Here is a 24,263-nt window from a genome sequence, read left to right on the forward strand (position 1 = left end):
CCTCCGAGCTCCCCCACGCCACGGCGTCCGGCAGAGGGGCTCACACGGCATCAGCCGCAGATACCGGAGATGATCGGGCTGCAGCACATCCCAGCCCATCCTCAGCCAGAGCTTTCCCGTCCTCGACGCTCTCAATGACCCCAGGCTCATCGGCCAGAAGATGGGGACACAGAGATTTCGTGTGAGTGGTTCTGTCTGACAACTCGGTCAGGAACTGAGGTGACCGTTCACCTCCTTCTTCCTCAGGTTGAGGACCTGAGGGTTTCTAAAGGGCCCTGAACCCCCCACTTCTTGGTCCCTCCATGGCCTTCCCCAGGCTCTGCAGAATTCAGATTCTGAAGGTGGGCGTGGATGTCATCTGGCCAGAGCCGGGCTTTTGATAAGCTCTGAGCTCATAGGCTGCCTCTGGAGGGAACAGCTCAGGGGCCTCCCCACACCCGAGTGTTTGCCTCTCACTGCGGCTACTTCGAGAGGAACGAGCCGCACAGAGGGACAGGTGAGCTCCAAAGAAGCACCAGAACCGTTGGGAACTTCAAGCACACATTTGGGTGTTTGGATGGGTTTTTTGGGGTTTTGTTTTGTTTCTGTTTTGAGACAGGATCTCGCTCTGTTGCCCAGGCTGGAGTGTGGTGACACGATCTCAGCTCACTGTAGCCTTGAACTCCTGAGCTCAAGCACTGCTCCCACCTCAGCCTCCTGAGTAGCTGGGATTATAGACATGCACCACCAGGCCCGGCTAATTTTTTTAAGAGATGAGGTCTCACTATGTTGCCCAGGCTAAAACACATGTTTGAATCCCAGGAAGATTCTGAGATCTCCATTTTCCCGGCTACCATCCAAGCAATGCCTTGTTCCCTGTGGCCCCAGCACCTCCACAGGCAGCAGGTGCCTGCTGAAATGAACAAAGCTGCCCTACCCTGTGTTCACCAGCTCTCCCCTGCCCCAGCTATGCCTGGAATGGGCCCCAGGCCCTTCGCTGCAGCTCTGCCATGCCTGGAACAGCCTTGCTGACTCTCACCTTTCTGCCCATCCTGAGTGAAGCCATCTCATTCTATGACATGCAGGCCTCTCTCGATGTCCTTCACCACACACCATCTCTGAAAATGTATGTGCTTAATGACTGCAGGCTGCCTGCTCCCCAGGAAAGCCAGCCCCACGAGGACAGAACCCATTCCCCACCCAGTCTGTGTTCCCAGCACCCTGCACGGAGCCTGGCACACAATGAATGCTCCGGAAGTATTTGTCATCTTAACTTCTGTGGAGTTCTGTGGAACTGATTTTTTTTTTTTTTTTTGGGACAGAGTCTCGCTCTGTCGCCCAGGCTGGAGTGCAGTGGCCAGATCTCAGCTCACTGCAAGCTCCGCCTCCCGGGTTCACGCCATTCTCCTGCCTCAGCCTCCCGAGTAGCTGGGACTACAGATGCTGGCCACCATGCCCGGCTAATTTTTTGTATTTTTAGTAGAGACGGGGTTTCACTGTGTTAGCCAGGATGGTCTCGATCTCCTGACCTCATGATCCACCCGCCTCGGCCTCCCAAAGTGCTGGGATTAAAGGCATGAGCCACCATGCCCGGCCTTTTTTAAGACGGAGTCTCGTTCTGTCACGCAGGCTGGAGTGCAGTGGCGCAATCTCGGCTTACCACAATCTCCGCCACCCGGGTTCAAGCCATTCTCCTGCCTCAGCCTCCTGAGTAGCAGGGATGACAGGCGCTACTGTGCTCGGCCTAATTTTTGTAATTTTAGTAGAGACAGGGATTCACCATGTTGGCCAGGCTGGTCTTGAACTCCTGACTTCAAGTGATCTGCCCACCTCAGACTCCCAAAGTGTTGGGATTACAGGCGTGAGGCACCACACCCGGCCTTGTTGAACCAATTTTGAATTCAGGTGCAAAGCTGTGCTCTATCCACCATACTGTTCCCACATGTGGGAATATTTGAGCCAGAAAAAGAAAATGTTGGACAGTCATCATTACCGTTGCTATAAATAAAAATAATAGTTGGGCACGATGGTTCAGGCCTATAATCCCAGCACTTTGGGAGGCCGAGGCAGGAGGATCACTTGAGATCAGGAGTTCGAGACCAGCCTGGCCCACATGGGGAAACCCCCGTCTCTACTGAAAATACAAAAATTAGCCGGGTATGGTAGCGGGCTCCTGTAATCCCAGCTACTGGGGAGGCTGAGGCAGGAGAATCGCTTGAACCCAGGAGGTGGAGGTTGCAGTGAGCTGAGATTGCACCAGTACACTCCAGCCTGGGCAACAGAGCGAGACTTCATCTCAAAATAATAATAATAATAATAATAAATAATAAACAATAATAACAATGTGCTCACCCAGACCAGAGTCCTGGTCCTGCAGCCCATTCCTGGAAGAGCTGAGTGTAGACCAGCCACCTGCTGGGCCCGATCTGCAAACTGAGGCCCAGAACGCAGACATAAATCTTCTAAGCACAGCAGCCAACGTTTAGGGTGCCTGCCCAAATGACGACCACTCTGCATTGATTGAAACTCCCTCCCCAGCATTCAAAGATGTCATGGTTCTGTGATCTGTCTCCTGTCTCCTGCCTACAGATGACAGCCCCAGGACGTGCTACCCATCGTGATGCAAGGTGAGCATGGCTGAAGCCCAGCTGTACGTCCACAGTGCTTTGTCCACCCAGAGCACCCCCTTCTAGTTGGCACAAAGGAGCGGGTTCGCAGGGCCACACTGGACGCCGGCCTCATCAGCCACCATCCTTTCCTGAGGACTTGAAGCTGCATTAAAAATGAACAGCTTGGCCGGGCACAGTGGCTCTCACCTGTAACCTCAACACTTTGACAGGCTAAGGCAGGAGGATCGCTTGAGGTCAGGAGTTCGAGACCAGCCTGAGCAACATGGCAAGACCCTGTCTCTACAAAAAATTTAAAGGCTGGGCGCAGTGGCTCATACCCGTAATCCCAGAACTTTGGGAGGCCGAGGCGGGTGGATCACTTGAGGTCATGCGTTCAAGACCAGCCTGGCCAACATGGCAAAACCCCATCTCCACTAAATATACAAAAATTAGTCGGGTGTGGTGGCACACGCCTGTAATCCCAGCTATTTGGGATGCTGAGGCAGGGGAATCGCTTGAACCTGGGAGGTGGACGTTGCAGAGAGCCAAGATTGCACCACTGCACTCCAGCCTGGGCAACAAGAGTGAAACTCCATCCCAAAAAAAAAAAAAAAATTTTTTTTAATTAGCCAGGTGTGGCGGTGCACACCTGCAGTCCCAGCTATTTGGGAAGTTGAGATGGGAGGATCACTTGAGCCCAGAAGGTCGAGGCTGCAGTGAGCTATGATGGTGTCACTCTACTCCAGCCTGGGCGACAGAGTAAGGCCTTATCTTTAAAAAAAAATAAAAAATAAAATATAAAAAAATGGATAGCTGGTCTGTGTGGCCAGCAGCTGTGGACCAGGGACCTCCTGCCTCAGGGCTGAGTCTGTCTGCAAAGAGGAAGCTGCAGAGGCTCCAGTGAGGCGCGGCTGGGACCAGAAAGGGCTCTCTCTTCCTCAGGGTCCCTCCGTAATCTTCTAAACTGAATTTTTAACCAGGTGAACATAACATCCATTCAAAAACGACATTTCAATTGCATTGTAAATTGATGTTTAAATTCAAGTTAAATTCAAATTAAAATAGTCTTCAGCTCTTCAGTATCTGGCTCCTCCTGGTGACCACTGCCAGGCGGACACCTCTGTGCGTGTATCCCAGGGCCGCTGTGAGCAAGTACAGCAGGTCCTGAAACAACAGAAGTGTATTGTCTCTGCAGTTCTGGGGGCCAGAAGTCCAAATCCAGGATTAGCAGGTGGAAATCAAGGTGCTGCAGAGCCACGCCCTCCTCGCCTCTTCCAGTGTCTACGGCCCTCCTCAGCCTGTGGCCACATCTCACCAATTCCTGCCTTGTGGTCACATGGCCTCTTCCCCTTCTGTGTGTGGAATCTCCTCCTGCCTCCCCTTAGAAGGCACATGTGATGGTATCAGGGCCCTCCTGGGAAACCCAGGGCCACCCGCCCACCTCTCACTTCATCACATCTGCAAAGTCTCTCTCTGCCACTCAAGATGACACATCCAGGTCCCAGAGACAAGGATGTGGGTATCTTGGGGAGCCTGGACACCTCCCAGGATGGAGTAGCCATGCCCAGCTACTCCAACCACACACAGCTACTCCAACCATGTCCAGGCTAATCCTGAATTCCAGCCACACCCAGCTACTCTAGTCACATCTAGCTACTCTAGTCATTCTCAGCTATCCATCCATGCTTAGTTACTCTCACCACAATGAGATACTCCAGCCGCACCCAGCTATTCCAGCCACACCCAGCTTCTCTAGCCACATCTAACTACTGCAGTCATGCCCAGCTACTCCATGTATGCCTAGCTACTCTAGCCACATCCAGATATTCCAGCCATGTCCACCTACTCCAACCAAACCCAGCTATTCCAGCCACACCCAGCTATTCACACCATGCCCAGCTACTCCACCCAAACCCAGCTATTCCAGCCACACCCAGCTACTCTGGCCACATCTAGTTGCTCCATCCATGCCTAGCTACTCTAGCCACACCCAGCTACTCCAGCAACCCCCAGCTATTCCAGTCACACCCAGCTACTCCAGCCACATCTAGCCACTCGTCATGCCCAGCTAACTCTATCCATGCCTAGCTACTCCAGCCACACAGAGCTATCCCAGCCATGCTCAGCTACTCTAACCACTGGTCAACCACAGAGGTAGCAGGTGTTGCTGCTTGAGGTAACTGGGCACCCTAGACCCAAAGTATCCAGCCTGAACCGGGCACATGCTCTGGATGAGATAGCGTATTTCAGCATGATGTGAGCGGCTGGGAGCCAAGGCCCCTGAAGGCCACTCCTCTGCATAGCCCCCTGCCACCCTTTCTGAGTGAGATTCCAGCAAAATGTATCAAAAGCCCGTTACAAACACGCACCCCAACACCTATCAGGATCTTAATAGGCCAATCTCTGACCCAGCAACCAGAATGACAGGAGTCTCCTGCCTAACCGCAGAGTTACTACTCACAGAAACATTGTAGCGCAGAGAAATTAGAATCCTCCCACGTGACCTTGGCAAAGGCAGCAGTTAATAAACTCTGATTCATTCTTACAATGGAACACTGTGCAGATACAACAATTAGATTTGTACTTATACGGAAGGACTTCTTAGACCCATCACCAGCAAGGAGCAGAGCACAGAACAATGTGTCTAGTGTGCTCCCAGGGTCCCCACCTGCGCTCCTGGGCACACACCTGCAAACACAGAGGGCGGCTAGAGCCCCCCTGGACCACCACACAGTTGCCCTCCAGGAGGGGGAGAAAAAGACACTTTCTCTTTGTATTTTATACTTATGGAGGTCATTTAGATTTTATATAGAACTAGTATCAAAATGTCTCAGTCAATCTAATAAAGAATTATAATTTGTCAAATAATTGTTTTAAAAGAGAGAATTTTCAATGTTGCACATCCTTTGATCACATCAAGGAATTTACCTCAAAGAAAGAAATGAACAAGTACTCCAGGATGAAAACGCAAGGATGACCACCAAATGTTCATAAAATTAAAAATGCAGGCCAGGCGCAGTGGCTCACGCCTGTAATCCCAGCACTTTGGGTGGCTGAGGCAGGTGGATCATGAGGTCAGGAGTTTGAGACCAGCCTGGGCATCATGGCAAAACCCCATCTCTGCTAAAAATGCAAAAATTAGCCGGGTGTGGTGGCGGGTGCCTGTAGTCCCAGATACTCAGGAGGCTGAGGCAGGAGAATTGCTTGAACCTGAGAGGCAGAGGTTGAAGCGAACCAAGATCTCACCACTGCAGTCTAGCCTGGCCAACAGAGCAAGACTCTGTCTAAAATAATAATAATAATAGAGATTTTAAAAATGCAAACAGCCACAATAGGAAAACATCTAATTCACACAGAAATTGACAGCACAGACCACTGCAGAACCCTTACTGGCGTGGAAAGATGTTAAGGACGCCCTGAGTGTAAGAAAACAGTGTAGAATGAGATGCTATTACAGACGGGATCTGTGCACAAGGTCAATCCTTAACGACTGCCCCCCAAATATCCCCAAGGATTATCTCTAGGCATCAGATGGAGACATTTTTGCTCTTAATCTTTTCAAACTTTTCTGATTTTTCCAATTATGTCTATGATCACCAACCCCACATATGGCACCCAAGCCCCTTCACACTCGGCCTTTTCCCTGAATAACCCTGACCTCCTCTGTCCCCTCACTGTGACCCTGCAGACCTCATCTGCTGTCACCTCCTGCCTCGAGCTTCCAAGCTCCCGGCACAGGCAGGAGCCGCAGGAAAGGTACATCCTGGCCCCATCTCCCCCGCGAAGCGGTGAGCTTAACAACGGCGAGGCACGTCCATGCATACGGAAGAGGCCGGAACACGAAGCCCACAGTCATCACACCACCCGTGCCTTTCTAGGTATAGCGCGCGGGGGAACCACAGATCCAGACCCGGTATTTGAGGAAGGCAGCCGGGTCCTCCTAGAGCAGGGATTCAGCTCAGCAGCAGGACAGGTGCACGCAGCGTAGTATTTCGGGAAGCCACCCCTGCCTGGCGAGCCCACGTTTCCAGAGAGCTGTGACACGCTTCTCCTGGCACCGAGCATTCCGTGATCCACGGCCCGTGAGTCAGAGAAATGGCAGAGCCTCCCTGGAGGCCGGGGAGGGCTGTGGTGATGCCGGGGCGGAGGACGAGTCTGCCTACCTCCTCTCGTTGTCATCCAGGTGAGCGAAGAGCACATTCTTGGAGATGGCCTTGGCCAGTGCAGTCATGGTCTTGTAGTCCTTGGGAATCACCTAAAGCAGAACCAAAACATCACCACGTGAGCCACCCTGTCCTGATGCTGTGACGCGGCCTGAAATCTCCCCATTCCACCCTCAGCTTGCCGTTATCAGGCAATGGTACAAATATGCAATTTGAAGTTTAATGTGCATTTCTCCACTATTTTTTCTTTTAAACAGTCTTGATCACAGCTCCCTGCAGACCTCCTGGGCTCAGGTACTCCTCCCGCCTCAGCCTCCCAAGTAGCTGGGACCACAGGTGTGCACCACCACGCTTGACTAATTTTTTTTTATTTTTACTAGAGATGAGGTCTCAGTATGTTGCCCAGGCTGGTCTCAAACATCTGAGCTCAAGCAATCCTACCACCTCAGCCTCCCAAAGGGCTGGGATTACAGGTTACAGGTGTCAGCCACCGCACCAAGCCTCTTTTTTTTTTTTTTTTTTTTTTTTTTTTTTGAGACGGAGTCTTGCTCTGTCGCCCAGGCTGGAGTGCAGTGGCCGGATCTCAGCTCACTGCAAGCTCCGCCTCCCGGGTTTACGCCATTCTCCTGCCTCAGCCTCCCGAGTAGCTGGGACTACAGGCGCCCGCCACCTCGCCCGGCTACTTTTTTGTATTTTTTAGTAGAGACGGGGTTTCACCATGTTAGCCAGGATGGTCTCGATCTCCTGACCTTGCGATCCGCCCGTCTCAGCCTCCCAAAGTGCTGGGATTACAGGCTTGAGCCACCGTGCCCGGCCTCCTCTTATTACTTTCGAAATGCAGTCACGTGTCATGTAATGATGGGGAAGCATTTCTGAGAAATTCATCATTAGGCAATTTCATCATCGTGCGAATATCACAGAGCAACAGACACAAGCCTAGCTGGTGTAGCCTAACTACGCACTGAGGTTAGAACGTGACAGAGCCCATCACTCCTAGGCTACAAATCTGTACAGCATGTGGCCATCCTAACACTGCAGGCAGCTGTAACACAACGCTAGGTGTATCTAAACATATCTACACAGGCCGGGAATGGTGGCTCACGCCTTTAATCCCAGCACTTTGGGAGGCCGAGGCAGGTGGATTACCTGAGATCAGGAGTTCGAGACCAGCCTGGCCAACATGGTGAAACCACGTCTCTACTAAAAATACAAAACTTAGTTGGGTGTGGTGGTGCACACTTGTAATCCCAGCTACTCGGGAGGCTGAGACAGGAGAATCACTTGTGCCCGGGAGGCGGAGGTTGCCAGGAGCCAAGATCCTGCACTCCACTGCACTCCAGCCTGAGTGACAGAGCAAGACTCCATCTCAAAAAAAATAAACAACTAAACAAACATATCCACACAGAGAAAAGACACAGCAAAAAATACAGTATCATAATCTTACAGGACCACGTATATGCAATCTGTCAACAACCGAAGTGCGGTCATGTAGTGGGTACCTGTATGCAGTATGCTGTTATTGGCTGCAGTCACCCCACGGTGCAAAGATCTCAAAACCCATTCCTCCTGTGTGTCTGTCTGTCTGTCTGTCTGAAACTCTGCACACTTTGATCAATAATTCCCCACTCCCTCTCTGGATGAATCAGAAGCACTATGAACACCTCAGATGCCAGGATGTCCCCCCTTAAAATAAAACCATGCAGGAAGGTCGTTTAGGCCATAATGAGAGCTAGTGTGGTGCTCGGGCCACCCGGGAAGTCCCTGTCTGTCCAGGTGCAACAGCAGATCACGTAGGCTTAGGCGTGCTGTGTGTTTAACGCACAGAGCCCCTGTGCAGACGTCTTTGAGAGACAGCACTCCAATCTCCTAAAAAGTCACTTCAATTCTAATGCTTGAAAGTGTTGGCTGGGCACGGTGGCTCACGCCTATAATCTCAGCACTTTGGGGGGCTGAGGCAGGTAGATCACCTGAGGTCAGGAGTTCGAGACCTGCCTGGCCAGCATGGTGAAACCCCATCTCTACTAAAAATACAAAAAACTAGCAGGGCGTGATGACAGGCACCTGTAATCTCAGCCAATCAGAAGGCTGAGACAGGAGAATCACATGAACCTGGGAGGCAGAGGTTGTGGTGAGCTGAGATCGTGCCATTGCACTCCAGCCTGGGAAACAAGAGTGAAACTCTGTCTCAAAAATATATATATAAGTGTTTTGTTTTCAAATCCTTTCTATTTACAGAGGAGTTGCAAAGATCATTCCCGTGCACCTTGCAGGTCCCCTGATGTTACCACCTTACATCCTAGGATGCATTTATCACAACCAGGGAGGCCATGTCGATATGTGACATGCACGAGCCCCACACCAAATCTGTTCTTCCTTTGTTTTGCCTGAGTGGCCTTTTTCTGTCCCAGGACTCTGTCCTGTCTCCCCTGTGCCCTCTGGTCTGCGACAGTTCTTCACACTCTCCTCATGTGACATGAGCAGGGCTCGTCAGGCATTCTGCAGAGTGTCCTGCAATTTGGGTTTATCTGAGGTTCTTCTCATGGTTAGACTGAGGTTCTGGGTCTTGGGGAGGTAGACCCCAGAGGCGGAGTGCCCTAATAAAATGTTTAACAATGCTTGTGCTAGCTTTAATTAGCTGATTATAAAAGTATTAAGGGCCGGGCGCGGTGGCTCACGCCTGTATTCCCAGCACTTTGGGAGGCCGAGACAGGCGGATCACAAGGTCAGGAAATCGAAACCATCCTGGACAACATGGTGAAACCCCGTCTCTACTAAAAATACCAAAAAAATTAGCCAGGCGTGGTGGCGGGAGCCTGTAGTCCCAGTTACTCGGGAGGCTGAGGCAGGAGAATGGCATGAACCTGGGAGGCGGAGCTTGCAGTGAGCCAAGATCGTGCCACTGCACTCCAGCCTGGGCAACTGAGCGAGACTCTGTCTCAAAAAAAATAAATACATACATAAAAAACAAACAAAAAAGTATTAAATACTGGGGAAAGGAATGGGGTGTGTGTGTTTAGGAAACAGAGTCTCAGTTCTGCAAGGTAAGAAGGTTCTGGAGATGGTGGTGGTGACGATTCCACAACAATGAGAATGTGCTTAACGCCACTCAACCATAAACTCAGAAACGGCTAAGAGGGTATTGGAGACTGACTTGTGTCTCCCCAGAAATTCACATGTGGAAGCCCTAACCAGCTATGGTATTTGGAGAGAAGCCTTTGGGAGGTGGCTGTGTCTGTGGCTGGATGGGGTCATGAGAGGAGGGCCCTGAATAATGGGATTTGTGCCGTATAAGAAGAGACCAGAGAGGCTGCAGGAGCATGGGAGGCACACAGCCCAGGACAGTCTCTGCTGACTCCAAGGACCTAGGTGCTAGCGAGTCCCTTCCCTTCCCTGAGCCTGCGAGGATCCTAAAGCCGCCCTGGGGCTGCAGAGACCCCACACAGAGCTGCTCCCATAAATTCGAGCTCAGTTCATCTGGCAAAGACAGTAACAAACCAATCCCGCCCAGAACTGCGTCCGCCATCACCCACGTAGTCCTCTCTCCGACCAAAATGACACTGAGGCCCCAGGAGGACGAGGGTGCCCTGTGGGGGTCCAGGGAGCTCACGGGTGACAGCCACGTGCCGAGGCCTGGGGACGGGAACCCCGTGAGCCTCACCTTCCTGACATAGGACACGGCGTCCTCCTCGGTGTACACCTCAGCGCTCACGCCTCCTCGCCGGCGGCGGGCCTTCACCACGGGGTTCGGGGGCGTGGGCGACACCTCCTCATCATGGGAGTCCGACTGTGAGTTCGACTTCTGCCGCGCCAAAATCTGCCTGTTTTCTTCCTGTGTGGGAGAGGAAAACACAGAAAGGAGGTAAGAACCTGGCTGTTGTGGCCGGGCACAGGGCTCACGTTGGTGATCCCAACACTGTGGGAGGCCCAGTGGGAGGATCACTTGAACGCAGGAGTTGGAGATAGGGTTGGGCTTTGTGTCCCCACCCAAATCTCATTTTGTGTCCCCACCCAAATCTCATCTTGAATTGTAATCCCCATCATCCCCACGTGTCCAGGGAGAGACCTGGTGGAGATGATTGAATCACGGGGGCAGTTTTCCCCTTGCTGTTCATGTGATAGTGAGGGCGTTCTCACAAGATCTGATGGGTTTCTAAGGGGCTCCTCCCCCTTCACTCAGCACTTCTCCTTCGGGCCACCTTGTGAAGAAGGGGCTTTGCTTCACCCTCACCTTCTGCCATGATCGTAAGCTTCCTGAGGTCCCCCCCTAGCCATGAGGAACTGTGAGTTAATTCAATCTCTCTATAAACTACCTAGTCTCAGGTGGTTTTTTATAGCAGTTTGAAAATGGACTAATACACCCTGTCCCTACAAAAAAAAAAAAAAAAAGAATTAGCTGTAAGTGGTTTCACCTAAAGTCGCAGTTTCTGAGAACCTGTCAACATTTCTGTGTAAGTATCAGTTTTGTGAGACATTAAAAAATAAAGTGGATGAGGCTCTCTGGGTAATTTTTATAACTGTCTGTAAATCCACAATTATCTGAAAATTAAAACTTTAATTTGCTTTTTAAAGTGGGTGAGAGGCTGAACTGGCATGGGGTTTATGGAGGCTGAGATGACAAGCATCTGGAGGTCTGCTGGGAGGAGGGGACTGGAAGTTGAGCCCCGAGTCACCGTATAATGACCATGGTTGTGTCCTCCACGTGGGTTGGGGTTGCTCCGAAGCCCACCTTGCCTTGAGCTGTGGATGGCAGGACGCACCACCCTGCAGACCTTGCTCCTGCCCACAGACAAGTGCACCAACCACTGTCCAAAGCTCTTCAGCCACTCTTAAGCCTCATGCATCCAGCGTGGTCTTAGTCAGCCTGTGCATTTCAATCCCACCAGGGCCGATGTGCCTTTCCTCCTGCACCTGGAGGACCTCTGTTTGCATAACCTGCAGCCTAAACACTGACCTCCACCACCCTCAAAGGTGGGCTTAGGACCAGGGACGGGGGGCTCTCTGGTCTGAGGACACACCTGGCCCTGAGCTGAGCCCCTTTCTTGCTGCAATTCTGCCTCTTTGGGAAAAGGGTGAAGTAAGAGGTGGGAGGAAGGAAAGAGGGAAGGAGGAAGGAGGGAGGGAGCAGGGCGTAGGGAGGAGGGAGAGGAAAAGTCAGGAATCAGCAGTGCCAGGCAGCCTGGAGAGCCCAGGAGCCTAGTCCCCGTCCTAAGGCCACGCCAGGTAGCCCAACTCATGGGGACCACAGCTGAGCACACTACTTTCCTAGAGTGCTGTGTGACCCTGAGTAAGTTGCTTGACCTCACTGGGACTTATCTGTGAGGGGAAATGAAGACACGTGTCCCTAGCATCATAGCAAGAAGAGACTTCAGGCCGGGTGTGGTGGCTTCAGGCCAGGTGTGGTGGCTTCAGGCCGGGTGTGGTGGCTTCAGGCCGGATGTGGTGGCTCACGCCTATAATCCCAGCACTTAGGGAGGATAGTTTGGCCCCAGGAGTTCAAGACCAGCCTGGGCAACATAGTGAGACCACATCTCAAAAAAAATGTGTTGGCCAGGCACGGCGGCTCACGCTTATAACCCCAGCACTTTGGGAGGCCAAGGCGGGCGGATCATGAGGTCAGGAGATGGAGATCATCCTGGCGAACACGGTGAAAACCCTTCTCTACTAAAAATACAAAAAATTAGCTGGGTGTGGTGGCGGACACCTGTAGTCTCAGCTACTCGGGAGGCTGAGGCAGGAGAATGGCATGAACCCGGGAGGCAGGGCTTGCAGTAAGCCGAGATCGCGCCACTGCACTCCAGCCTGGGCGACAGAGCAAGACTCCATCTCAAAAAAAAAAAAAAAAAAGTATTTTAAGGAAAAGAGATTTCAACCTGTCCTAACAGATACGAACTGCTCTGTGTGCAGAAGCAATGCTGGCTCACGTGTCCTGAGTGTTCACCTTGGTCACTCATGCCCTACTCAGACTCGAGGTAGGTGCGGCCCCCAACCCCTCACACAGATCAGGCACATAAGGCCCTCGCTCTCCCTCCCGGCCTCACCCTGATCCAGCCCCCCGCCTTCCTGATGGTCCTCTGAGGGCTTTGGTCCCCCACAGCTGGGAAGCTTCCCAAAAAAAGATGGCGGCCCCATCAGGCAGGGCCTTGCTTCATGGACCAGGAGGTGGAGGAGGAATTCAGGGGCAACCAGGCCAAGTTCCCTACCAATGCCTTCTGACATCCCAAAACCCAGACATGCCCACCTGTGACAAGGCTGAGACTGCGGTTCTGAGGTGCCCACCCTCCAGGGGCACAGGAGCTCTGACAGATGCAGACACCACAGGTGAAAGTCATCAAGATCCAGACCTGGGACCATGGGAGCCCAGGAGCCTGGGAGCCAGGCAGTCCCCCAAGGCCAGGAGCCCAGGTATCCTGTGGCTGCTCCTCTTCTTCCCTTTTACTGTGGAAATTCCCAAACTACACAAGAGTAGACAGAGTAATACAATGAATCACCAAACGCCCGTCACCCACCCTCAACATTATCCAAACGGAGGCAGTCCTATTTCGTTTCACCTCCACCCACTTCACACAGACACAGACACACACACACACACAGGATGGAAGCAAATCTCAGATATAGCATTTTAAATACTTCAATATCTATCTCTAAAATGCAACTTGTTAAAACATAACCACAATCCCCATTATCATCTTCTGTGAGTTGGATGCAGTTTGTCCCTCCTGAAATTTGATCCTCAATGTGGTGATGTTGGGAGGTCCATGAATGTAATTTTTTATATTAATTAATATAATTCATGTTACATATAAAATATAATATACATATAACAGTAGGAAGATACACCATGAAAATATCTAAAAAAGAGACAAAAAGAGAAAAACATGTGTGTGTGTGTACATATATATAAAATATGTTTTTTATATATATACACATATAGCAAAAACATTCCAGGAGGCTCAATATCTGATTAACACCAGTTCCAGAAGACAAAATAAAATAGAAATTTGCCAGAAATAAAAGAAAAATTTCCCTAAACTGAAGAATATGAGTGTCTTGGTTGACAGAGCCCACAAGATTTTCATTCCTAGTAAAAGGATCTCTTATATTGTACTTCCAGGGATGAGAATTTTCCAAAAGCTCCCATAGAGAAAAGTCAGGTCACCTACAAAGGACTGACAATACGAATGGCTCAAACTTCTCAAAAGAAACACTAGACACTAGAGGACAATGAAACGAAGCCTCCAATATTCTGAAGGAAACTTCCTTTCAAGCTAGACCTTTATACCCAGCTAAACTAGCATTCATGTTTGTAGTTATAATAAAGGCATTTCCCCAGTATACTTGATCAATAATTTTTAACTTTTAGAATGTGCTTACAGACAAAGCATAAAAGGCATAATTCTAGTTTTTGAAAAAAATATTATCAATGCAGACAATGCAAAATGAAAAGTTCAGATAACAAAAAGGTAATAAAATTTTGAAGAGGAAAGCTAAGCAGGGTGGATATGTGAAGACCTTTGCCTTTTAAAATGGAGAATCAAAGAATATAGTTCACAATGAAATTATAAAGGTGTTAGTATATCATTTAAAGTTTAGGATTTTAGAAGGGAAATAATAAACGATTTTGAAATGGTGATACAACTATACTGGGAAGATGGAGAGAGAAGATGGGGTCATCTGGCATTGCCCAAAGTCAACAGAGGGTGTTGATAATTTTAGTTATTATTTACCAGCACTCTGACCCAAGCCAGCATTCATCTCTCATCTAGAATATTGAGATGGTTGTTCTTGCAGTTAGGTATTTTATTAAATCATAAATCAGGTTTTTACTCCTGGTAATGACAAACTAAGTTGTTTAGATTGAGCTTTCTGGAGAGATTGACTAGAAAACCTTGATGAAATGTTAAAAATGTATTTTTGAAAGCATCGGAGAGCTACCACATCAGAGAAGAATTACAAGGCCAATTTCAAGAAGACAGAAACCCAAAGAGGTGAACACAGCACTTGGAACCATGAGAAGTGTCTACAACAAGCAGCCGAGAAATGACAGGCTGAGGTTTCAACAGATTTGCAGAGGTAGGAAAGACCAAAATTGGAACTTAGGGCCTGCCTAGGAAAAGGAATCCTAGTAAATCCTCCAGATTTTGTGTTTGGGCGCAAAAGACTTTCTGTGGACACTAGAAGGAAGGATGAGCTGGGATTAAGCCAGCCTCCCCGGGACTGAAGCTCAGCTCAAATCATCTTAATCCCTAATTGGATCAGGGTGATCCAGGATTGCCAGCACCCCTAGGTTAGCCATTTTTCCAAGGCAATTACAGATTCTCTCAAAAGCAATATATTAGCTTCAAATTTTCTCTTTAATTTTTCATACATAATGTTGGGAACTTGATCAAAAATAACTCAGATACAAAGAGACAAGATCATGTAATCAAAACCCAAGAGAAGCAAAAGACAACACAAAACGATCCCCTCAAGGGATGCAGATCATGGAATTAATGGACGTAGCCTTTAAAGTAATTATACTCAGTATGCTCAAGGAAATAAAAGATGAAATTGAGAACACTGGCACGGAACTAAGAAAAAAAATTTTTTAAGGCATATGGAAATGCTAGAATCTAAAAAACATAAAAATTGGAACTAAGAACTTGGTGGATGGGTTTAACAGCAGATGAGAAACACAAGGGAAGAAATTAATAACCTGGAAAATAGATGAAAATATCCAGACTGAAGTACAAAGACAGAAAAGGAAAGCAACTATAGAAAAGTGCTGAAGAGCATGTGGGCTATGGCAAAAAGCTCCAGTTTATGTGAATTTGAGTTCCAGATGATGGGGAGAGAATATGGCAGAAGCATTGTTTGAAGAGATCATGATGAAGAATTTTCCTAAACGAATAAAAGACATCAGGCCACAGACTCAACAAGCACACAAACTCCCACACAGGATAAACCGGCATAGCGTGGTAAACCGCAGGAGCCAAAGACAGAGCAAAACCTAAAATGCAGCCAGAAAAAAGACATTACCGGCCGGGTGCGGTGACTCACGCCTGTCATCCCAGCACTTTGGGAGGCCAAGGCAGGTGAATCACCTGAGGTTGGGAGTTTGAGACCAGCCTGACCAACATGGTAAAACCCCGTCTCTACTAAAAATACAAAAATTAGCCAGGCGTGGTGGTGCACACCTGTAATCCCAACTACTCGGGATGCTGAGGCAAGAGAATCGCTTGAACCCGGGAGGCGGAGGTTGCAGTGAGCTGGGATTGCATCACTGCATGCCAGCCTGGGCAACAGAGGGAGACTCTGTCTCAAAAAAAAAAAAAGAAAGAAAGAAAGAAAAGAAAAGAAAAAAAAGACATTACCTCCAAAAGGGCATCACAGACCTGACAGCTGACTTCTCAACGGAAATAACAAAAATCAGAAGACAAGAAAGATAGCATCAAGGTTCTACTCCTCATCCACTAACTGTCAACCTAGAACTCTATACCCAGTGTGAAAACAGCCTTCAAAAATGAGGGTGAAATACAGCCAACTGCAGACAAACACACTGAAAAATCCATTCCCAATAGGCCCACTGGCAGGAAAACACTAGGAGCTATACCTCAGACAGGAAGAAAATGACCCCTGGGGGAAACTTGGAAATGCTGGAAGAAATGAACCAAAGAACGTGGAAGTGTGGGGGTAAATCTACACACGCGCTAGCCACATAAAATACAACACAGGCCCGGCGCGGTGGCTCACGCCTGTAACCCAGCACCTTGGGAGGCCGAGGAAGGCAGATCACCTGAGGGCAGGAGATCACCTGAGGTCATAAGGCCAGCCTGGCCAACATGGTGAAACCCCATCTCTACTAAAAATACAAAAATTAGTCAGGCAGGCACCTGTAATCCCAGCTACTCGGGAGGCTGAGGCAGGAGAATCACCTGAACCCGGGGGACAGTGGTTGCATTGGGGCGAGATGGTGCCACTGCACTCCAGCCTGGGTGACAAAGAAACACTCCACCTCAAAAAAAAAAAAAAAGCCGGGTGCAGTGGCTCACGCCTGTAATCCCAGCACTTTGGGAGGCCGAGGCAGGTGGATCATGAGGTCAGGAGATTGAGACCATCCTGGCTAACACAGTGAAACTCCATCTTTACTAAAAATACAAAAAATTAGCCGGGCGCGGTGGCGGGAACCTGTAGTCCCGGCTACTTGGGAGGCTGAAGCAGGAGAATGGCGTGAACCCAGGAGACAGAGCTTGCAGTGAGCTGAGATCACACCACTGCACTCCAGCCAGGGCAACAGAGCGAGACTCCGTCTCAAAAAAAAAAAAGAAAAAAAAAGAAACCCCATCTCCACTAGAAAAATACCAAAAAAGTAGCTGGACGTGGTGGTGTGTGCCTGTAATCCCAGCTACCCAGGGGGCTGAGACAGAAGAATCACTTGATCTGGGAGGTGGAGGTTGCAGTGAGCCGAGATTGCACCACTGCACTCCAGCCTGGGTGACAGAGTGAGACTCCATCACAAAAAAAAAAAAATGTAAGACAGATTGCACACTCCCCTGCCCACTAGAACCCTCCAATGGCCTCTGATCTGAGTTGAAACAGAATTGTTTATGTCGACCGGGAAGGCCCTGCGTGATCCACCCTTAGCGCCATTCCCCTCACCTGCCCCAGGGCTCTCTGCTGTCCTCCCACACGAAACACACTCCCGCTTTCCACTTGTGATTCTCTGCCAAGGACAGCCTTCCTCGATGTCTCAGGGCTCCTCCCTTCCCTCCCTAGGTCTCCACTCAAACGTGACCTTCTTGGTGCAGGAAAACCCTCCCATCACGCCTCTCCTCCCCTCCAGCATTCTGCAGTCCTCTCAGTAGGGGCCGCGGTCTCACAGTTACGTATCTGATGTACTTTGCATCTTAACCGTGGTTATTGTCTGTCTCCCTCACTAGGATACTGCCTGGGCTTGATTCACAGCTAAATCTCTGGTGCTTAAAACAGTGCCTATGTACAGTGAATGCTTAATACGTATTTGTTAAATAAATATCAAAGAGACAAGATCATGCAACCAAAGAGACAAGATCATGTGATCAAAGAGACAAGATTATGTGATCAAAAATCAAGAGAACCAACAGATAATACAAAGAGATCCCCCCAGGGGAAGCAGATCATGGAATTCATGGACAAAGACTTGAAAATAATTAGGCTCCGTATGTTTGAGGAAATAAAGGACAAAATTGAGAACACTGGAACAGAACTAAAAGGAAAATGTTTTCAAAGCCAAATGGAAATGCTCGAATCCAAAAACATAATAATAAACAAAAAAAGTATTTCAATTTTTGAAGAAAACAAAATTTTAAATTCACATCACAGAGTAACCCAAGATATATTAACAAAATTGTAAACACTTTCCTTCTTTTCTTACTTGGTATTTTAGCTAGGCTTTGACTACAACCACACAACAAAAGAAAAAGATGGGGAGGATAAGGAGGGGATGGGGAGGATCCTGAGCCTGCATATAAAAAAGAACCCAAAGAGAACACTTTTTATTTTGAGACGGAGTCTCACACTCTTCACCCAGGCTGGAGTGCAGTGACCGGATCTCAGCTCACTGCAAGCTCCGCCTCCCAGGTTTACGCCATTCTCCTGCCTCAGCCTCCCGAGTAGCTGGGACTACAGGTGCCCACCACCTCGCCCAGCTAGTTTTTGGGTTTTTTTTTTTTGTATTTTTTAGTAGAGACGGGGTTTCACCGTGTTAGCCAGGTTGGTCTCGATCTCCTGACCTCGTGATCCACCCGTTTCGGCCTCCCAAAGTGCTGAAATTACAGGCTTGAGCCACCGTGCCCAGCCTTTTTTTTTTTTTTTTTTTTTTTTTGAGACAGAGTCTCATGCTGTTGCCCAGGCTGGAGTGCAGTGGCGTGATCTCAGCTCACTTCAAGCTCCACCTCCTGGGTTCATGCCATTCTCCTGCCTCAGCCTCCCGAGTAGCTGGGACTATAAGTGCCCACCACCACATCTGGCTAATTTTTTTGTATTTTTAGTAGAGACTGGCTTTCACCATGTTAGCCAGGATGGTCTCAATCTCCCGACCTTGTGATCCGTCCACCTTGGCCTCCCAAAGTGCTGGGATTACAGGCGTGAGCCACCACACCCAGCCAAGAACACATTTTTTAAAGAGCTGAGGGAGGGAGGCCAGGCTTGGTGGGCTCACGCCTGTAATCCCAGCAGTTTGGGAGGCCAAGGCAGGAGGATCACTTGAGGCCAGGAGTTCGAGACCACCCTGGGCAACATGGTGAAACCCCATCTCTACTGAAAATACAAAAATTAGCCAGGCCTGGTGGTGTGCTCCTGTAATCCCAGCTACTCGGGAGGCTGAGGCAGGAGAATCACTTGAACCCAGGAGGCAGAGGTTGCAGTAAGCTAAGGTCGTGCCACTGCACTCCAGCCTGGGTGACAGACTGAGATTCTGTCTCAGAAACAAGAGCTAAGAGGGGAAGGGGGTGAGAGTTGAAAAATGACCTGTTGGGTGCCATGCTCACTACCCAAGCGGTGGGGTCATTCATATCCTAGACCTCAGCGTCACCCGAGTGGTGGGGTCATTCATATCCTAGACCTCAGCGTCACACAACATCCCCATGTGACAAACCTGCACATGTACCCCCGAACCTAAAATAAAGGTTGGAAAAAAAAGAAGTTAAATAAGAAGCCATCAACAACAACAGAAAAACATTTCAAGTGCTGAGCTATTGGGATCAGCGTGGAATTTCTTCAACTTCGTGCGTGTTGCTGTAATGTTAACACAACACAAACAAATTGGAAGAAACCATGTCATAATAAAAGTAAACTATTGTGTGCCACCGTGCAGACATAAACACCACTAAAACCACCTAAATAAATAACAAGTCCCAGAAGCAATGTCCCCACCAGCTGCACAGCCAGAAGACGGGGCTCCTCAGGAAGGGGCCGGTGCTTCTCAGACACTCAGAGGCCTGAGTGTAAAATAACGCAACGCCCAGCAGTCCTGGGAGCTGCACTGAATGGGCGCCGGCTCTGAGGGTGACCAGTCTCCACTGCATCCTCCTCACCGGGCCTGGCAGCTGGCGTCTCCACTGCCGGCCACCCCACGCTCCTGTCAGCCTGCACTTGGGAACCCTCCTTCGCAGTGGCCCACTGCAAATCCAACCCAAAGGGTCCCACACCCACTCAAACCGGCCAATGGAAATGGGTTTCCATCCATGAAATGAGCCCACAGATGATGGGGAACCCGGCCAGGCCAAAATCAGGAACTCTCTATCAATCGAGATGTCTCCTCTAAAAACCGTGAGATTCCAAATCTCCTGCCTGGTCAGGAGGGGTGTAGGAGGGCAGCTTAGATGGAGAGGGAGGGCCTCCACTCCCAGGGACGAAGATGCAGCCAGGGCCCCCCAGCGCACCCCAGCCAAGCAGGGAGAGCAAACGAAGACAAAAGCCGGGCATTACCAGTGGATCCATGTCCACACGCCCTTCCGCCTACACGCAGTCCTTTCGGACAGCCCAAAGTGGGGCAGACACCCTGCCAGGTGCTGAACGGCACGTGGCCTCCGTCCAGGTCTCCATGGAGCTGTTGGAAGCCCAGCGCCGTGACCTCACACGGTCAAGAGCGGTTCTCTCATGGACAAAACGCCGGGGAGGGGAATCCAGGGGGCCGTGGGGATGGCCCAGGGGGCTCTGCAGACACCAGCAATCACCTCCTGCGGAGATAGCGTGTGCCCTGAACTCCCTGCCAAGTAAACACCTCATCCCTCTCCAGTCACCATGACAACGGGCCATCTCACAATCTCTCAGAATGGCATAGATGCCTCCCTGGAGCTGCAAGTCCCTTGCTCACATCCATCCCCAGGCTGAATCACTGGGAGACAGAGATCAAGGGTGAGATGCTGCAAATATGTTCTCGTACCTTTACGTCCTTCTAATCAACCTCGGGGATCGGCTGCACAGGACCCACTCAGGGAAATCATTACATCAGCATCCGTTGCTTCTACACAAACCAGGAGGTCTCACTAGAAACGGCAGGTGGGCCAGACACGGTGGCTCACGCCTGTAACCCCAGCACTTTGGGAGGCCAAGGCAGGCAGATCACCTGAGGTTGGGAGTGCGAGACCAGCCCGACCAACATGATGAAACCCTATCTCTACCAAAAATTAGCCACGTGTGGTGGTGGGCGCCTGTAATCCCAACAACTTGGGAGGCTGAGGCAGGAGAATCGATTGAATCCGGGAGTCAGAGGTTACAGAGCACCACTGCACTCCAGCCTGGGCAACAAGGACAAAGCTCTGTCAAAAAGAAGGAAGGAAGGAGGGAGGGAAAGAGGGAGGGAGGGAGGGAGGGAATGAAGGAAGGAAAGAAGGAAGGAAGGAAGGGGGGGGATGGGAGGGAGGGAAATGGCAGGTGCCTGGGCAACAAGGGTGAAGCTCTGTCAAAAGGATGGACGGACGGAAGGAAGGAAGGAAGGAAGGAAGGAAGGAAGGAAGGAAGGAAGGAAGGAAGGAAGGAAGGAAGGAAGATGGCAGGTGCATCACAAGTGAGGGGTGAAGGAAGGAAGGAAGGAAGGAAGGAAGGAAGGAAGGAAGGAAGGAAGGAAGGAAGGAAGGAAGGAAGGAAGATGGCAGGTGCATCACAAGTGAGGGGTTCCAGGCCTTTGTTTGTAGAAATTACTAGAAATAGTAGCAATAATAGAGGTAGAAGTGAGTCGGCAGGAACCTGAAGCCTGGGAGTTGAGAGAGGTCGGCCGCAACCACTCCTCGCAACCACTCCTCGCAACCACGGTGAAAATTGTTTACATCAACACTGAGGCTCTGCAGTCACCTGGGAAAAACAGAAGCCACGGGCAAAACTGCACTCATCATACCAGAGTAATTTTTAGGCAGTTCACATTGCCTCCTGGAGGGTGGGGAGGCAGGGACACAGCTGGAGGCCAACTCGGGCACTCAACACAGGTTTAGTCAGAGAGAGGGCAAGAGGCAGGACAGCCCTGGACAGGGAAAGGTAGGTTCTCAACCCCATAGTAGGAAAACCCGGGGCTTCATCCCAGACGCCCTGCAGGCTGGAGGGGGCGAGAAGAGAGAGTTTGTTTGAGCAGGTGAGTGGGAATTTTTTTTTTTTTTTTTTTTTTTTTTTTTTGAGATGGAGTCTTGTGCAGTGGCGCGGTCTCGGCTCACTGCAAGCTCCGCCTCCCGGGTTCACGCCATTCTCCTGCCTCAGCCTCCTGAGTAGCTGGGACCACAGGTGCCCACCACCACGCCTGGCTAATTTTTTGTATTTTCAGTAGAGATGGGGTTTCACCATCTTAGCCAGGATGGTCTCGATCTCCTGACCTCAGGTGATCTGCCTGCCTAGGGCTCCCAAAGTGCTGGGATTACAGGTGTGAGCCACTGCGCCCAGCCGATTTTTTTTTTTAATTGAGATGGAGTCTCATTCTGTCGCCCAGGCTGGGGTGCAATGGCGCAATCTCGGCTCACTGCAACCTCTGCCTCCTGGGTTCAAGTGATTCTCCTGCCTCAGCCTCCTGAGTAGCTGGGACTACAGGTGCGCACCACCACGCCCAGCTAATTTTTGTATTTTTAGTAGAGACAGGGTTTCCCCATGTTGGCCAGCTGGTCTCCAACCCGATATCAAGTGATCTTCCTGCCTTGGCCTCCCAAAGTGCTGGGATTACAGGCGTGAGCCAGTGTGTCCTGCCAGGGTTTTTTTTTGTTTTTGTTTTTGTTTTTTTAATTGAGGTAAAAGTCATGTAACTTAAAGTTAACAATTAACCATATTAAAGTGCACAACTCAGCTGCATTGACACATTCACCGTGCTGTGCAACCACCACCTCCGTCCAGATCCAGGACCTCTGCAGACGCTGTGCCATTCAGCAGCTGCCCCCCGACGCCTACTCCAGCCCCTGACAGCCCTGAATCGGCTTCCTGTCTTTGTGAAACTGCCTGTTCCAGCTACTTCACAGAAGCAGAATTGTGCATTTGGCCTCTTGCGTCTGGCTCATTTCACTGGCATTACGTCGCCAGGGTTCGTCCGCGCTGTGCCGTGTGTCAGGTGCTTCACTCCTTTCTGCAGCTTTCCCTTGTATGGAGAGGCCACATTGTTTGTCCTCGTGAGCTGATGGACATGTGGGGTTTTCACAACGTGGCTCCTGTATGCAGTGCTGCTCCGAACGCTCATGTAGAGGTATGTGTTTGAAGACCTGTTCTCAATTCTTCAGGGTGTGTACCTAGGAGTGGCACTGCCAGGTACTGTGTCATCCACATGTTTAACTTTCCCAGGAAATGCCAAGCTTCCTTCCACTGTGGCTACACCAACTCACATTCCCCACAGCAGTGCACGAGGGTTCCCCATCCCCCACACCCGCACAACACTCATGTTACATTTTTGGTTTTGTTTTTAATATGGACAACATGCGTTGGGTTTGGGATGTACTGCCTTTGAGATAACAGTGAGACCCAGACTTGGCCGGGTGCAGTGGCTCATGCCTGTAATCCCAGCACTTTGGGAGGCCGAGGCAGGCAGATCACGAGGTCAGGATATCGAGACCGTCCTGGCTAACACGGTGAAACCTCGTCTCTACTAAAAATACAAAAAAATTAGCCAGGCGAGGTGGCGGGCGCCTGTAGTCCCAGCTACTCGGGAGGCTGAAGCAGGAGAATGGTGTGAACCCGGGAGGCGGAGCTTGCAGCAAGCTGAGATCGTGCCACTGCACTCCAGCCTGGGCAACAGAGCAAGACTCTATCTCAAAAAAACAAAACAAAACAAACAAACAAACAAAAAAACCAGTGAGACCCGGACTCGGGAATGGCCCACAGAGAACTGGAGTTCAGACCTGGGACCGAGACATAAGCTCCAGGGTTTAGACCCTGGACCAAGACACGAGGTCTTGTCTGGACGCTCAGCTCCAACAGATCCCACAAAGCCATTCCCAAAGAGACTAGCCCAGAGCCAGAGTAGCTCACCAAGGAGAGGGGGACAAGGGGCCTCCTTCCCCTAATGCCCAGGCCCCAGGCGATGTGCCTGGCGAACTCCTACATATACTTCAAAGCCTGTTTCAATGCCACCTCCATAGGAAGCCTTTGGGTCCCCTTCCCCCACCCACCACCAGTGCATTCTGCTCAGACCTCTGTGGGAGCTCACATCACATGGCCCCAAGATGACGTGTTGCACGAGTTCATTACCCACCCCCATCTCAGAGACACAGTGCCAGGTGCACTCAAGAACCAGGCAAAGGGCTGGGCATGGTGGCTCACACCTGTAATCCCAGCACTTTGGGAGGCCAAGGTGGGAGGATCACCTGAGGTCAGGAGTTCAAGACCAGCCTGGCCAACATGGTGAAACCCCATCTCTATTAAAAATATAAAAATTAGCTGGGCGTGGTGGCGGGCGCCTGTAATCCCAGCTACTTGGGAGGCCGAGGCAGGAGAATTACTTAAACCCAGGAGGTGGAAGTTGTGGTGAGCCGAGATCGCACCACTGCACTCCAGCCTGCGGGACTGAGCGAGACTCCGTCTCAAACAAACAAAC

General features: G+C 50.3%; 1 protein-coding gene across 3 annotated transcripts in view; it reads right to left on the reverse strand.

The window, feature by feature from the left end:
- PRKAR1B (protein kinase cAMP-dependent type I regulatory subunit beta) overlaps positions 1 to 24,263 on the reverse strand; it is a 329,737-nt gene that overhangs the window by 124,527 nt on the left and 180,947 nt on the right. For all 3 annotated transcript variants that reach the window (XM_050784250.1, XM_050784249.1, XM_050784247.1), the window contains 2 exons: positions 10,410 to 10,580; positions 6,752 to 6,843 (listed from right to left, as the gene is read on the reverse strand). In XM_050784250.1, the coding sequence (XP_050640207.1) occupies positions 6,752 to 6,843; positions 10,410 to 10,580 (263 nt within the window). The remainder of the gene's footprint in view (positions 1 to 6,751; positions 6,844 to 10,409; positions 10,581 to 24,263) is intronic.

This window comes from Macaca thibetana, chromosome 3 (assembly GCF_024542745.1).
Source record: "Macaca thibetana thibetana isolate TM-01 chromosome 3, ASM2454274v1, whole genome shotgun sequence".
NCBI lineage: Eukaryota > Metazoa > Chordata > Mammalia > Primates > Cercopithecidae > Macaca > Macaca thibetana.